At 46.2% G+C, this 13,645-nt stretch overlaps 1 protein-coding gene across 3 annotated transcripts in view; it reads right to left on the bottom strand.

Moving 5' to 3' along the window:
* Positions 1 to 2,662: 2,662 nt before the first annotated feature.
* Positions 2,663 to 13,645, bottom strand: part of Ostm1 (osteoclastogenesis associated transmembrane protein 1) — a 115,553-nt gene continuing 104,570 nt past the window's right edge. For all 3 annotated transcript variants that reach the window (XM_039099031.2, XM_006256577.5, NM_001029925.2), the window contains 3 exons: positions 8,578 to 8,745; positions 6,890 to 7,055; positions 2,663 to 4,781 (listed from right to left, as the gene is read on the bottom strand). In XM_039099031.2, coding sequence (XP_038954959.1) covers positions 4,726 to 4,781; positions 6,890 to 7,055; positions 8,578 to 8,745 — 390 coding nt within the window. In that variant the 3' untranslated portion in view covers positions 2,663 to 4,725. The remainder of the gene's footprint in view (positions 4,782 to 6,889; positions 7,056 to 8,577; positions 8,746 to 13,645) is intronic.

Below are 13,645 nucleotides of genomic sequence, written 5' to 3'. Positions count from 1 at the left end.
CCTCAGGAGCCAAACCACAGCACTCAGGAGGCAGGAGGCAGAGGTAGGCAGATCTGTTAGTTCAAGACCAGCCCTGTCTCTATAGAAACCACATAATGAGACCCTGCCTCAAGCACGCACGTGCGCACACACACACACACACACACACACACACACACACACACACACAGACAGAGAGAGACAGAGAGACAGAGAGGGAGAGAGAGAGAGAGAGAGAGAGAGAGAGAGAGAGAGATATGGAGAGATCAAATTGTGTGGTACAATCTGCACTGTGTACCCCAAGGGAAACCATGGACAAATGCTTATTGTGCATTACTGATCACTATTAAGTACTTACATGGTACTTGAACATTTATAATATTATTTAATTTGCACAATGATCTTTGTCATTAGCTCTCTTTTTTGAGGTAGATTTTCACGATGTAGTTTTGGCTGTGCAGGAGTTCACTAGATAGAACAGGCTGGCCTGGAACTCACGGAGATCCTCCTGCCTCTGCCTCCAAAGAGCTGGGATTAAAGGCGTGTGTCACAGTGCGTGGCATTGTTGCTTATACAGAGATGTGGAAACTGAAGACAAGAATGAAGCTGTTTGTCTAAGGGGAAAGTAGGAGTTCAAGCTTAGGTGTGATTTCAAAGTCCTTGGGTTTTGTCTCAGTCGGGGTTTCTACTTCTGCACAAACCAAGAAGCAAGCTGGGGAGGAAAGGGTTTATTCAGCTTACACTTCCACATTGCTGTCCATCACCAAAGGGAGTCAGGACCGGAACTCACACAGGTCAGGAAGCAGGAGCTGATGCAGAGGCCATGGAGGGATGTTACTTACTGGCTTGCTTCCCCTGGCTTGCTCAGCTTGCTCTCTTGTAGAACCCAAGACCACCAGCCCAGGGACGGCACCGCCCACAATGGGCTGGGTCCTCCCTCTTGATCTCTAATTGAGAAAATGCCTTACAGCTGGGTCTCATGGAGGCATTTCCTCAGCTGAGGCTCCTTTCTCTGTGATAACTCCAGCTTGTTTTGAGTTGACACAAAACCAGCCAGGACAGGTTTGTTGTTATTGTTCTTGCTGTTGTTGTTGTTTCTTTTTTCTCTATGTGGCAATTTGCACCCTTAAGAAACATAAAGGAAGGAATAGGGTTGAAGAGATGGCTCAGTAGTTAAGAGCACCGACTGCTTATACAGAGGACCTGAATTTGGTCCTGGCACCCACACTGTGCAGCTCAATTGCAGGGATAAAATGACTTTGACCTCATTAGGGACCTGTGCTCATGTGTACACACACACACACACACACACACACACTAATCCACTTAAAATTTTTAAAGAATTTACTTGTATTATTTTTAATACAAGTGTGTGTGTGTGTGTGTGTGTGTGTGTGTGTGTGTGTGTGTGTCTGCATGTCTGCAAGTCTTTATGTCTACCTTATGTATGGTTCATGCCAGCTGAGGTCAGATGAGGGCATCAGACCCCTTAAAACTAGAGTTACAGGTGGTTGTGGGCCACCATGTGGGTGCTGGGAATTGAACCCCAGCCATCAGCAAGATCAATGATTGCTCTTAACCACTGAGCCATGTCTCCAGCCTTAAATTCTTTTTTTATTTTTATGTTTTAAGAAATACAAAGGAGGAGGTTGGGGATTTGGCTCAGTGGTAGAGCGCTTGCCTAGGAAGCACAAGGCCCTGGGTTCAGTCCCCAGCTCCAAAAAAAAAAAAAAAAAAAAAAGAAATACAAAGGAAGAGGCTAGTCAGATGTTAAGAGCACTGACTGCTCTTCCAGAGGTCCTGAGTTCAATTCCCAGCAACCACGTGGTGGCTCACAACCATCTGTAATGGGATCTGATGCCCTCTTCTGGTGTGTCTGAAAACAGCTACAGTGTGTACTCATATACATTAAATAAGTAAATCGTTAAAAAAAAAAAAAGAAAGAAAGAAAGGAAGAAAGGAAGAAAGAAAGAAAGGGGTTGGGGATTTGGCTCAGTGGTAGAGCACTTGCCTAGCAACCGAAAGGCCCTGGGTTCGGTCCCCAGCTCCGAAAAAAAAGAAAAAAAAAAAAAAAAGAAAGAAAAACAAAGGAGACTGGGCAGTGGTGGGACACACCTTTAGTCCCTAAACGTGGGAGGTAAAAGCAGGCAGATCTCTGTGAGTTCAAGGCCAGCCTGGTCTACAAAATGAGTTTCAGAACAGTCAGGGCTACAGAGAGAAAGCCTGCTGCTACTGCAACAGTAACCTTTGTTATTATTGTTAAAGGCAGAGTAGAGCTGGGTGACACAGACCTTAGCACACACAAGGCCCCAGGCTCAGCCTCCATCAATACTGTACTTTTAGAGTGTGTTAGGATTTGAAAATATTTTTTTACCTGTGAAATCCAACACCAAAAAACCCAAGGTATACTTTATTCACAGAAAAATTATTCATTAGATAAGTATTATGATGTTAAGTTTTTGATCTCAAGTTGTTCAAATGAATTAAAAACTCAGTTCAGTTACAGTAAGGTGTAGTGGTGCAGGCCTTTAGTCCCAGCACTCAGGAGGCAGAGGCAGGTGGATCTCTGAGTTCAAGGCTACATAGTGAGACTGTATCTCAATAATAATAATAATAATAATAATAATAATAATAATAATAATAATAAAATTAAGAGAATAAAGATTAAATTACAGCACTACGATTTTTCTTGTTACTTCCTTTATTGTAAAATCTAAGGGAAAACCAGGTTTTCTTGTGCACACACATGAGTCTCAGGACTCAGAAACTATATACATTTTTCGTCGGACCCTAAGATGAAATTCTTCGGCACATTTTCAAGTCTGTTTCTGATCCGACTTCTAGAGAGCAGGCCCTGATGAGGACCAGAGATGGCTGGCCTGTTAAAGTACTCTCTGGCTTCTTTTCCAAAAGCAATGGTTTGTACACACAGTACTGAATGGTGCCTGAGGAGTCGCTGCTCTCAGTTTAAATGTGTCACTTTTCTAACCTTGCACATGTAAGCAGGCTGTGCGTATTGGTGGAGATGGCTTTCAAAGGCTCTCAACCATGTGCTTCAAATCAAGGCAGTGCCCTTGGTCACAGCCACAGGAACAGTGACGACACAATGAACCATGGCGCATCTGGTAGATCGCAGCAGAACGCTGGGACGGTATCATCCGGTTGTCACACACCCTGTGTCACACAGTGCCGGAAGAGCTCTCGCAGCCTGTATTTGTGGTAAACATACAAAAGTCCCCGAACACTCCTGTCTCCCTCTGTGAAGGGAGTCACACTTTCTTAACCGCTGAACCCGAGGACACTTCCCATTCACAACCTTTAAAGCGAGGCCTGTTTCCACCGGGAACCCGGCAAACGAATTAACCAACAAAACCATCAACTTCTCTATCTTGAGAGAGAAAACTGAAAGACATTGAGATAAACATCATTTTAAAGGCTGCTAGAAATATTCCAAAGGAGAAGTTTCCTGACAGTAAATGCATTGCCTTAACTGGGGGTGGGGGTGGGACTTCCGGGGGTGGGGCTTCCTGTTTGAGCCTGTTATCCCAGTCATCTCCACTATAGACTACCTGGCTGTCTTCCGTGAGCATCCATTGTCTATTTTCTAGAACTTAAACTCTTGTATTCGTCTTCCGTTTCTCCCTAACTCTCCAAATATTCCAACATGAGATTTTCATTAAAAACCACAGATTTAAACACGGCGTGACACACTCGTGCCACATATGACTTGAACTACTGATAGTTTACAGGTTGCCAAATAACTTAATGAAATTCACGATGCAAATCCCTGGCTTAAGATGAATGAATCCATCTTGTCCTCAGAGAAAATTAAGCAGTCCAGTGATTTTTTTTTAATTACTTATGAAATAAAGGCAAAAGTAAGACGTAAAACGGTATTTCTAAAAGACATGTTAGAAACCCAGTTACTGTAAATCTGTAACAAAGATAAATGGATGGCGTGGCATCACTTCCTGAAAACTGTTAAGGAGGTTTATAGTCAGTTAGTGGTTTCAAAAGAGACTTCAGGGGACTAGAGAACATTCTTTTACTGTGTGATATATTAAATATATACTATATATACATATATATGTATGTGTGTATGGGGTGTGTGTGTGTGTGTGTGTGTGTGTGTGTGTGTATGTATGTACATACAATAATACTGAAATGGGAATTCATTTAAGCTAATCATTGAGCCTGCTACCATTTGGCAAGTGTATTTCCTTTTCTTTTCTTTTTTTTTTTCTTTTCTTTTTCTTTTTTTCGGAGCTGGGGACTGAACCCAGGGCCTTGCGTTTGCTAGGCAAGCACTCTACCACTGAGCTAAGTCCCCAACCCCGTGTATTTCCTTTTCAAAGCTGGCTTGGCTCCCAGTGACTGACTAGTGTGTAACTGGCACAACTCAGCTGTTTCTGTTCTGTGGATTTCTGTTAGCAAGGATATATCAAAAGTGTCAAGTAGTCATTCATATTCTTGTAAAAACAAACAAAAGCCCTCGCTTGTTACTGTAACAGATATACCTTAAAATGTGTCACATTGCTATGTCTGAAAATTAAAAATACAGAAATCTTCAAAGATGGGGTGCTCAGGAAAAGGGAATTTGAGAACCCTTATTCAGAATAAATTATAGGTCCACAGCCCAGCGATTCTTAAGAATTTGATTTGTCAGATCACGGCTCATCTTCTCCACTCTGCTGTGGTCCAACCACTGATTGGCGTGGTGTGCGGTCCAGTCCCGTTTTGCAGGCTTCAGGTGGAATTTTCTTGAATGTTGGCAAAACTGGTGCTCGACTTGAGACGTTTGGCTGCGGAGACACAAGTGCCAGGTTTCACTCCTGCTCTCGAGGGCTTATCCAGTGTTTACATGCAAACCGCACTATTGTCTATTTACTGGCTGAATCTCGCTTGATCCAATTTTCTTAGATGTAAAACCTAAGTTGTTCTTTCTTTTTTATGAACAGCATAAAATTAAATTAAGTAAAGACCACTACCCATGACCTCCTTTAAAAAGTACCTAATAAAGCAGGCATCCACACCTTCTTGGGCACTGCAATCTTCATGTGCAGATAAAGAATAACGATAAAAGTCCAAGCTAGAAATCAAACTCTAAATGCCTCTTAAAATACAAGAATGTTTACAAAGCTTCTACTGCAGTCATCTTTAATTGTGAAGGCTGAAGAATTCCTCCTCCTTATGAGACAACCCCATATCTAATATAATCAAGGAAAGGAAAAATAGACATCCTGAAAGAAAGAACATTACCTCTATTTTCAGATTAAAAAAATTCTTTTTCAAGCAGGGCCTCCTGGCCCTTGGGAGACAAAGGACAGAGGGTTGAGAGTTTGAAGCCAGCCTGGCCTACGTAGCAAGTTCCACACCAGCCTGTGCTACACAGCAAGACCCTATCTCAAACATACATCCTCATGCATTGTTGGGGGGACTAGGGTGCTGGTTCAGTGGTAAAGGGTATTTCTACCACTTATAAAATTCTAGCTTCAATACCCAGCACCAAGCGAGAACAACAAAACACACACATTTTGTGTGTGTGTGTGTGTGTGTGTGTGTGTGTAAATGTCACAATGAAATGCATCATTAATCCCAGCAGAGGCAGGGGGATCTCTATGAGTTTGAAGCCAGCCTGGTCTACTGAGCAAGTTCCAGGATAGCCAGAGCTATAGAGAGAAACCTTGAGTCCAAAATCAATCACAATCAATCAATCAATCAGCAAAAAGGCTCTAGTTTAAAAAGAAATATTTTAAAAATTGAGTTGAAGATCACACACAGCACTGTTAGCAAACTATGTAATATTCAGCTACAGTTATGAGGCTCCTGGCACTGAGGTTTAAATAGAATTGTGGCCGCCTACTGAGGCAGTGTTTTGAACGGTTGAGGGCAAACGTTTCTCAAGCTCAAAGACTGAAAGCCCATAGTGCCACCCATGGTGGGAGCGGCATACGCTGAGATCTGAGAATTGCTGGCCTCACAGGTTTGCAGGCCCAGAGGAGGAGCTGCAGCAGGGCCCAGCCGCCTCTATTCCCTTGCCTTGTCTTACGCTCTGCACAATTCCCGAAGGCATAACCAAAGCAGGGAGCAGTCGTGTATCATCAGTGTACGCAGGGGGGAAGGGCGGAGGCCAGCCGGGGAGGGAGAGCAATCATCTGTGTGCATCGGCGCCCGAACTCTTACCTCACACCAGTGTTTGGGGGTTCTCATGGGTGATTTTCTCTCCTTCTCTGTCTGTCTGTCTTTCTTTCTCTATGATTTTATTGCTTATTTGCTTTGGCTTTTTGCTGTGTTAATTTCTTTGTTTTTGAGCCTGGGTTGAACTGTGAGGCCATTGCTGGCTTAGAACTCATCATACAGACCAGGCTGGCTTTAGCTCAAGGATCTATCTTCTGCTTCCTGAGAACAATACTGCCTGACATTACTTGATTCGGTATTTTTTTCCACAAAGAATTTCACAGGGGATGGCATTTTGATGCTAACATTAAATGGACTCTAGTATTCTTTTGTTTGACAAATGTCTGGGAGCACTCACTATGGCCAGACACTTCCTAGGTACTGGTGACATGTCGGTATACAAGAAAAAAAAAATTCTGGTTCTGATGAACTTTATGATCCAATCAAGGGAGAGGAATCTATCGGGTAGAAGAAAGAAGTGAAGGTTAAGTCTCCGCAGCTTTTCAGCACCAGCACCAGCTTATGACGGAGCACCATTAAAGACAGACAGACCACATCCTTCTAAAACCGATCCCTGTCTGTCCCCCTGCGTTACGGTGCTGAAGGCTGACTCCACAGCCTTGTGCACACATGTAAGAGCTTTGACACAGCTCTCCCGGCTCCTTGTCCCCAAAGTCTTTTACATATAGGTGCTCAGCTAAACGGATGGTCACCTATGGAAAAAGGAACTTACGTAGAATGAGCTTGCGCTTCTTTTGCTCGGAGTGAAGGAAGCTACTCAGGTAGAAGACGACAGGCAGAAAGAGAATGAACACGGAAACGGCAACCACAGACACTGTGTCGCTGCAGGTGACGGAACAGTTGAAGGTTCGGCTCCATAGCTTCCGGGTAATGTTCATCTAGAAAGACATGTATTACAATCTGATTAGACCTAAGTTCCTGTCAGTTTCTCAGTATATTTTTGCAATCCAAACATCATTTAAAACAGCTTTTAAAACCCACTGATAGTTGACAACTGTTTCTTCTGCCAGGGCTAAAAAGCTGGTTTACCATTAGTAACTGTATACTTTGTTTCCTTTTGTTTTTGAGACTCTCCAAGCGACCCTGGCTAGTTTGGAATTCACTCTGTAGATCGGGCTGGCCTCGAACTCAGAGATCCACCTGCGTCTGCCTCCTGAGCGCATGTGCCACCAGCACCGGGTTGTCGCTCTATAGACTTATAACCACACAAAGAAGTTACATTCTAAACACATAATTACCAAGGTATGCCAGAAGGTCAGCCATTTTATCTCCCAGAGAATGTGTAGTTATAAAGACAGAGTAAAGACTCTGTTTCCTCAATTAAAGGCCATGTATCGCAGAGAGCCTGCTATTAAGCAAGTACGATCATTAGACTGAGATGTAAAAACCCAAAGGCCTTCGGGGCTGCCATGTTCAGAGCTTTTTACCGTATGGAGACCTACTGCTCCAGAACAGTTACCATTAAGCTGGTTTGGAAATGCAGATGTGACTATTCTTAACCAGCAAGCTCTGCCATTTTGATCTGGAGTTCTCTACTTTCCAGACACTGATTTGTCTTTCCGGATACCTAGTTCTCAAGCATCATATTGCCTAGGAGGGCACGACTGCCACCTACTGGCGCTCTGTGGGAAGACAGGCTGTGCAATGGCGAAAAGGCTTCCAGATTCCCCTACGTTTACTCTTTTTACCCATACAAAGACAGTGTAACCGACATCCTGGGTGTGGTGGAGCATGCCTGCAATCCCAGTACTAGGAGAGGAAGCAGGAGGATCACTGCGAGTTCAGGGCTGGCCTGCGCTTAGTAATGGGACCTCGTTGTTGCTCAATGGCATGCGTGCACACACACACAGACACAGATACATACACACACACACACACACACGTACACACAGACACATACATGCACATAACACACACATACACACACTCATACAAACACACACACACACACACACACACACACACACACACACACACACTACTGTGAATTGCCTTACCCACTAAATGATGAGTTAGAAAACACTAGGTCTATGTGCCCTCGCGTGGCTCACATTTTGGCGAGGAGATAGACCATGAGTAAACTTTTCAGATTATCATATAGATAAAGAAATTTATGCAATAAGTGCATACGATCTTTTGGAAACACGGTAGTTAGCTGCAAAACCTCTTCAATCAGCACCAACTGGACAGAGAACTGAAATTTAAGCACACGGAAAACACCACGCCCCTGAAAGCCACGGCCACTCTCTTATCTACCCCCCAAGCCCTTTTGTTTTTTGAGCCTGGGTTTCACTGTGTAGTCCTGGCTGCACTTTCTGGTAGCCCAGTGCACCCAAGAGAGGCTAATACCGAAAGTGCATTCAACGGCTGCCAGGTGTGAACCTCGCCGGAAATACTCACTGCATCCTCCACGTCGATGCACAAGTGCGTTCCCGGCTCCGCCTTGCTCTCCAGCCCGTTCATTTTCTGCATTTCGCTGTACAGGAGGCTCAGAGTTCTGTACGCCTCTTTACAGTTCTTGCACACTTCTGAGTAATTCTTTGGTGGGGGGAGGCTGTACGTGCGCCCCTGAAATGACAAAGGTAAGACACACGGTACGTAGTGGACACAGCTTCCCTGCACGTCAACCGTTCGCCGCCCTGCCCCGCCCCCGAGCCCAGACGGAAGACAATATGGAGTATTAAAGGCCTGCAGTGAGGGGTTGGGGATTTAGCTCAGCGGTAGAGCACTTGCCTAGCAAGCGCAAGGCCCTGGGTTCGGTCCCCAGCTCCGAAAAAAAGAAAAAAAAAAAGGCCTGCAGTGAACCCAGAAATAAACCCACACAGCACCGCCACCAGATGGACGCCAACGGCACTTGGAGAGAAGACAAGCCCAAGCCTCCTTAACAAATGGCGCCGGGAAGTTGGGTATCCACGCGTCTAGACTGAGACTCGATCCCTTGCCCCTACTCTGACAAAAATCAACTGGAAAAATAAATCAAAGACCTTGATTTAGGACCTCAAACTTTGAAATCCCTAGAGGAAAAACATACAGGAAACACCAAGACAGAAGAACAGGCGAAGAATCCGGTTGATAGCTGCCTGTCTTTAAGCAATGACCCACGTACAGTTGTTGGAACCCGCAGGCAAGCTGTCCTCTGATAGCCACATGCAAACCCTAAATAAATATATGAAAATAATTCTTTTTTTTTAAAGATTTATTTATCATATATAAGTACACTGTCGCTGTCTTCAGACACACCAGAAGAAGGCATCGGATCCCATTACAGATGGTTGTGAGCCACCATGTGGTTGCTGGGAATTGAACTCAGGACCTCTGGAAGAGCAGTCGGTGCTCTTAACCACTGAGCCATCTCTCCAGCCCATGAAAATAATTATTTAAAAAAAAAAAGAAAAAGGAAGAAAAGGCAGTGGCTTTCTGAACAAGGCTTGGACAGAAGAAGATCATGGGATCTATGAATAGGATCAAAGCACAATTTACATACATGTAGGATAAGAATGTCACATACAATTACCATACATTAATAACAAGGAGAACGGCACAAAAGCCACTGGAGACCCCGAGGAGAAAACGGTGATGGGCTGTGAGGAGGGGCGGTTCCTAGAGCACTTAGATGATGAGTCCTGAGGATCTGGGGGCACAAGGCAAGGGTCTCTAGAACTTTCTAGGAGACCTGGAATGTGGGAGGAAGGCAATGGGGTACCCAGCACTTTCTAGGTGTCTCTTCATTTTGAAACTGCTACATGGGCCTCTGATCAACCCTGCGGAGGACATCGGAGACATCAGTAGTCCACTGCCTAAGGGCTGACGGCTAATATGAACCTTCCTGAGTTATCTCACTGTTGACATTTGTACTTAACGATGCTGTTCTTTCCAAATAAATTCATTCATGCTAAGCTTCACAGCCTAAACAGCATCCTCTATTGGAATGAAATTAGACTTTTCTTAGGGGAGGGATATGAACCCCATTCAACCCTCTCTCTTTTTTTAATTGGATATTTTATGCACCTATATTTCAAATGTTATCCCCTTTTCTGGGTATCCCATACCACCTCCCCCTGCTTCAATGAGGGTGCTCCCCACCACCACCCACTCACCCATTTCCACCTCACCACCCTGGCATTCCCCTACATTGGGGAGTCAAGCCTTCACAGAACCAAGGGCTTCTCCTCCCATTGATGCCTGACAATGCCATCCTCTGCTACATATGTAGCTGGAGCCATGGGTCCCTCCATGCGTACTCTTTGGATGGTGGTTTAGTCCCTGGGAGTTCTGGGGGGTCTGGTTGGTTGATACTGTTCTTGCTATGGGGTTGTGAGTAGCAATGGGGGATGGGGAACTCTGGGTAGCCACCACCAAGTCCCAGATGCCAGAAAAGTGAGAGGCTCCCAGGACCCAACAAGGATGACATTAGCTAAAATGCCCAACAAAGGGGAGGGAGAACCTGTAGAGATCACATCCAGAGGTTAGGCAAGGCCACCCATTCATCTCCAAATTTTTAACCCAGAATTGTTCTTGTCCAAAGGAAATACAGGGACAAAGAACTAAGCAGAGACAGAAGGAAAGGCCGCCTAGAGACCGCCCCACCTGGGGATCCATCCCATATGTAGCCACCAAACACAGACACTATTGCTGATGTCAAGAAGTTCTTGCTGCCAGGAGCCTGATATGGATGTCTCCTGAGAGGCTCTGCCGGAGCCTGACAAATACGGAGGCAGACACAGCTGAGTACGGGGACCCCAATGGAGGAGTTAGAGAAAGGACTGAAGGAGCCCACTCAACTCTCTCATCTCAGCTCCTAACTCAGACCTTTCTAGTGAATGGAAGCGGAGAGACAGCCTGCAATGTGGGGAGGGGGTAGGGGTAGCATGCCAGCAAACCCCAGGCTCTGGCTTCTAGGCAGACACCTGTATTTTGAAGCGCTCACTTATGTCTTTGCTCCCCATTCTCTCTAGTCTTTACCATGAGCAAAGGGCGCCTACCGAACATAGAGACAAGAAAGAAACCACGTCTCCCCTTAAACTCCCACACGAAAGAGACACCTTCCACGGGTCGATTGTGAATGTAGCCAAAACTGCAAACCTAGACAGAATCCTGGTGGTGGGGGGGAACACAGCTCTGTTTACAAAAATTAAAAATGCATATACTTTTGGCATGGCGTTCCCCTCCCAGGGGTCCACTGAACACACTCTCAAAGGAACTTGTGACGTTCAGAAGGCTGCGAGTGGCAGTGGCTTTTAACGGCCACACAGTAAAAAACAAAGGGGGGGGGGTGGTTAATCGATGGAGAGCATAACTGCAAAATGAATGCTACACAGCTCCTCACTGGGTGAGGAAGTGGATCCGGGAGGGTGGGAGATGATGGCGGCTGTGAACTCGGAGGACGCCTTCCCTAAGGCTTAGTGAACCTGGTCAAACACTGCACAGGGGCCCACGTCACCTCGGGAAGGCTGTACAAGACCCACAGGGGGCAGGTGGGTGCTAAGCCCTTCTTCCTCACAGCTACCCACAGACTAGGGACACGAGAGGCTGTCACAGTAACTGCACCCGTGTCTGTCGGACACCCTTTCACCTTGCCCTGTCATCAGGACAGGCTGGGGTTTGAGAGAAGCCACTTGCTAACATTTCCCGCCCGAAGTGGATCGAGTACAGCGTGTGAGCCTCCTCCTGCCCGTCCTCCCGCAGGGAAAGCCGTTGTCTCAGCCTGTTCCCCATCCCGAAGCCCCTGGGTGCAGCTGTCAGAGGCTCTTCACCATCTCTGTCTACTTTCTCTCCTCATCTAGTTGCATGGCTTTAAGCGACAACTGTGTCTGGTGACCCCTAAACTTGCAGCCCGTCCCCCATCTCACTGAATCATCTGAGCTTGGATGTTGCCAGGAGAATCAGTGTCATGCTAACCAGGTTCAAAATAGAATTCTTCTAAAAATTATATTGCATGTATTTCGTGTGTGTGTGTGTGTGTGTGTGTGTGTGTGTGTGTGTGCGTGCGTGTGTGTGTGTGTATGCATGCATGGGTGCAAACTTACTGTGGTGCGTAAGTGGTGCTCAGAGGACAACCGGATGGAGGGGTTCCCTTCTTCCACCTTGAGGGCCCTAGGATTTAACTTGGGCCCTGGGACTTGGCAGCATAGACCTTTAGCCCTGGAGCAAGCTCTCTTGCCCCAAACAGAATTCTCCTTTAAAGCCATCCTGGTGTGTCTCCCTGTAGTCTGACCTCAAGCAAGTCCCTTCACCTCTATACCCCAGTGACCCCTTTCTGTAGGGGCTTCTGAAAACAGGGGGATGTGATATGAAATTATATGGGACCTTCTGGGGAGCCTTTGTTCTAATGAACCTGAACCTAACACTTGCTAGTTATGACTGTTTACCCAAGACATTTCTAATTAAACTATCCCAGTTTTAGAAAGCACTGTGTATGTACATGGGTGTTTTCTGCATGTATGTATATGCACCGCAGGTGTGCCTGTTGTCTACAGAGGCCGTAAGTTATTTCTATCCCATGGAGCTGGAGTTACAGATGGCCGTGGGCTGCCGTGTGGGTGCTGGGAACTGAACCCAGGTCCTCTGCAAGAGCAGCCAGTGCTCTTATTCATTGAGCCATCTCTCCGGCTCCCGAAACAGGATTCCTAATCTTCATTGTCCTGTGTTATCTTCCTCCTAATCTCCCCGTGGCATCACCATCCTCCCGGCTACTCAGGGTCCAAGCCCATCTGGGTTCTTTTTCTTTTCCTATCAGCCAAACACGCTCTCTGTAAGGGAACCCATCAGTTGGACGGACTTCCGATAGTTATGTTGAATTATCTGCTTTCCTCTAACCCTACAGGGAATACCGTGATCCAGCCACCGACGTCACAGAGCTGTGGCTGCCACCTCTGACACACCACGTGTGTGCCTGGTATCTACAATGGCCAGAGGAGACCCAGTTCCCGTGGAGTTGGAGTTATAGATGGTTGTGAGCCACCATGTGGGTCCTGGGTAGTGAGTTTGCCTCCTCTGGACGAGCAGCCAGTGCTCTTAGCCTCTAAGCCATCTTTCCAGCCCCTGATTTGCATTAGGACTTGTGATTATTTTTAAATGAGAAGGGCACTGGATTCCCTAGAGCTGGGGTGAGTTGTCTGGGAGCTGCCCGACACCTACTCTATTCTTGTTTGTCGTTGGTTTTGGTTTTGGTTTTATTTTGAGACAGGGTCTCTCTATGGCTGGCCTGGAACTTGTGGTGGAGAGAAGACTGACCTTAAAATCACAGAGATCTGCCTGCCTCTGCCTCTTAAGTGCTGGGATTAAAGGCATGTGCTACCTACCACACACTCAGCCATCCCTCCAAGACTCAACCCCTTCCTTCCTTCCCTCCTTCCCTCCTTCCTTCCTTCTCCCTCTCCCCCGACTCCTTCCCTTCCCCCACCCCCACAGTCTCACTGTGTAGCCCTGGCTGGCCAGGAATTGGCTTTGTGGATCAGCAGCCTTGAGC

The sequence above is a fragment of the Rattus norvegicus genome, chromosome 20 (assembly GCF_036323735.1).
Source record: "Rattus norvegicus strain BN/NHsdMcwi chromosome 20, GRCr8, whole genome shotgun sequence".
Classification (NCBI taxonomy): Eukaryota; Metazoa; Chordata; class Mammalia; order Rodentia; family Muridae; genus Rattus; species Rattus norvegicus.
This window is presented reverse-complemented; position numbering and strand designations above follow the sequence as displayed.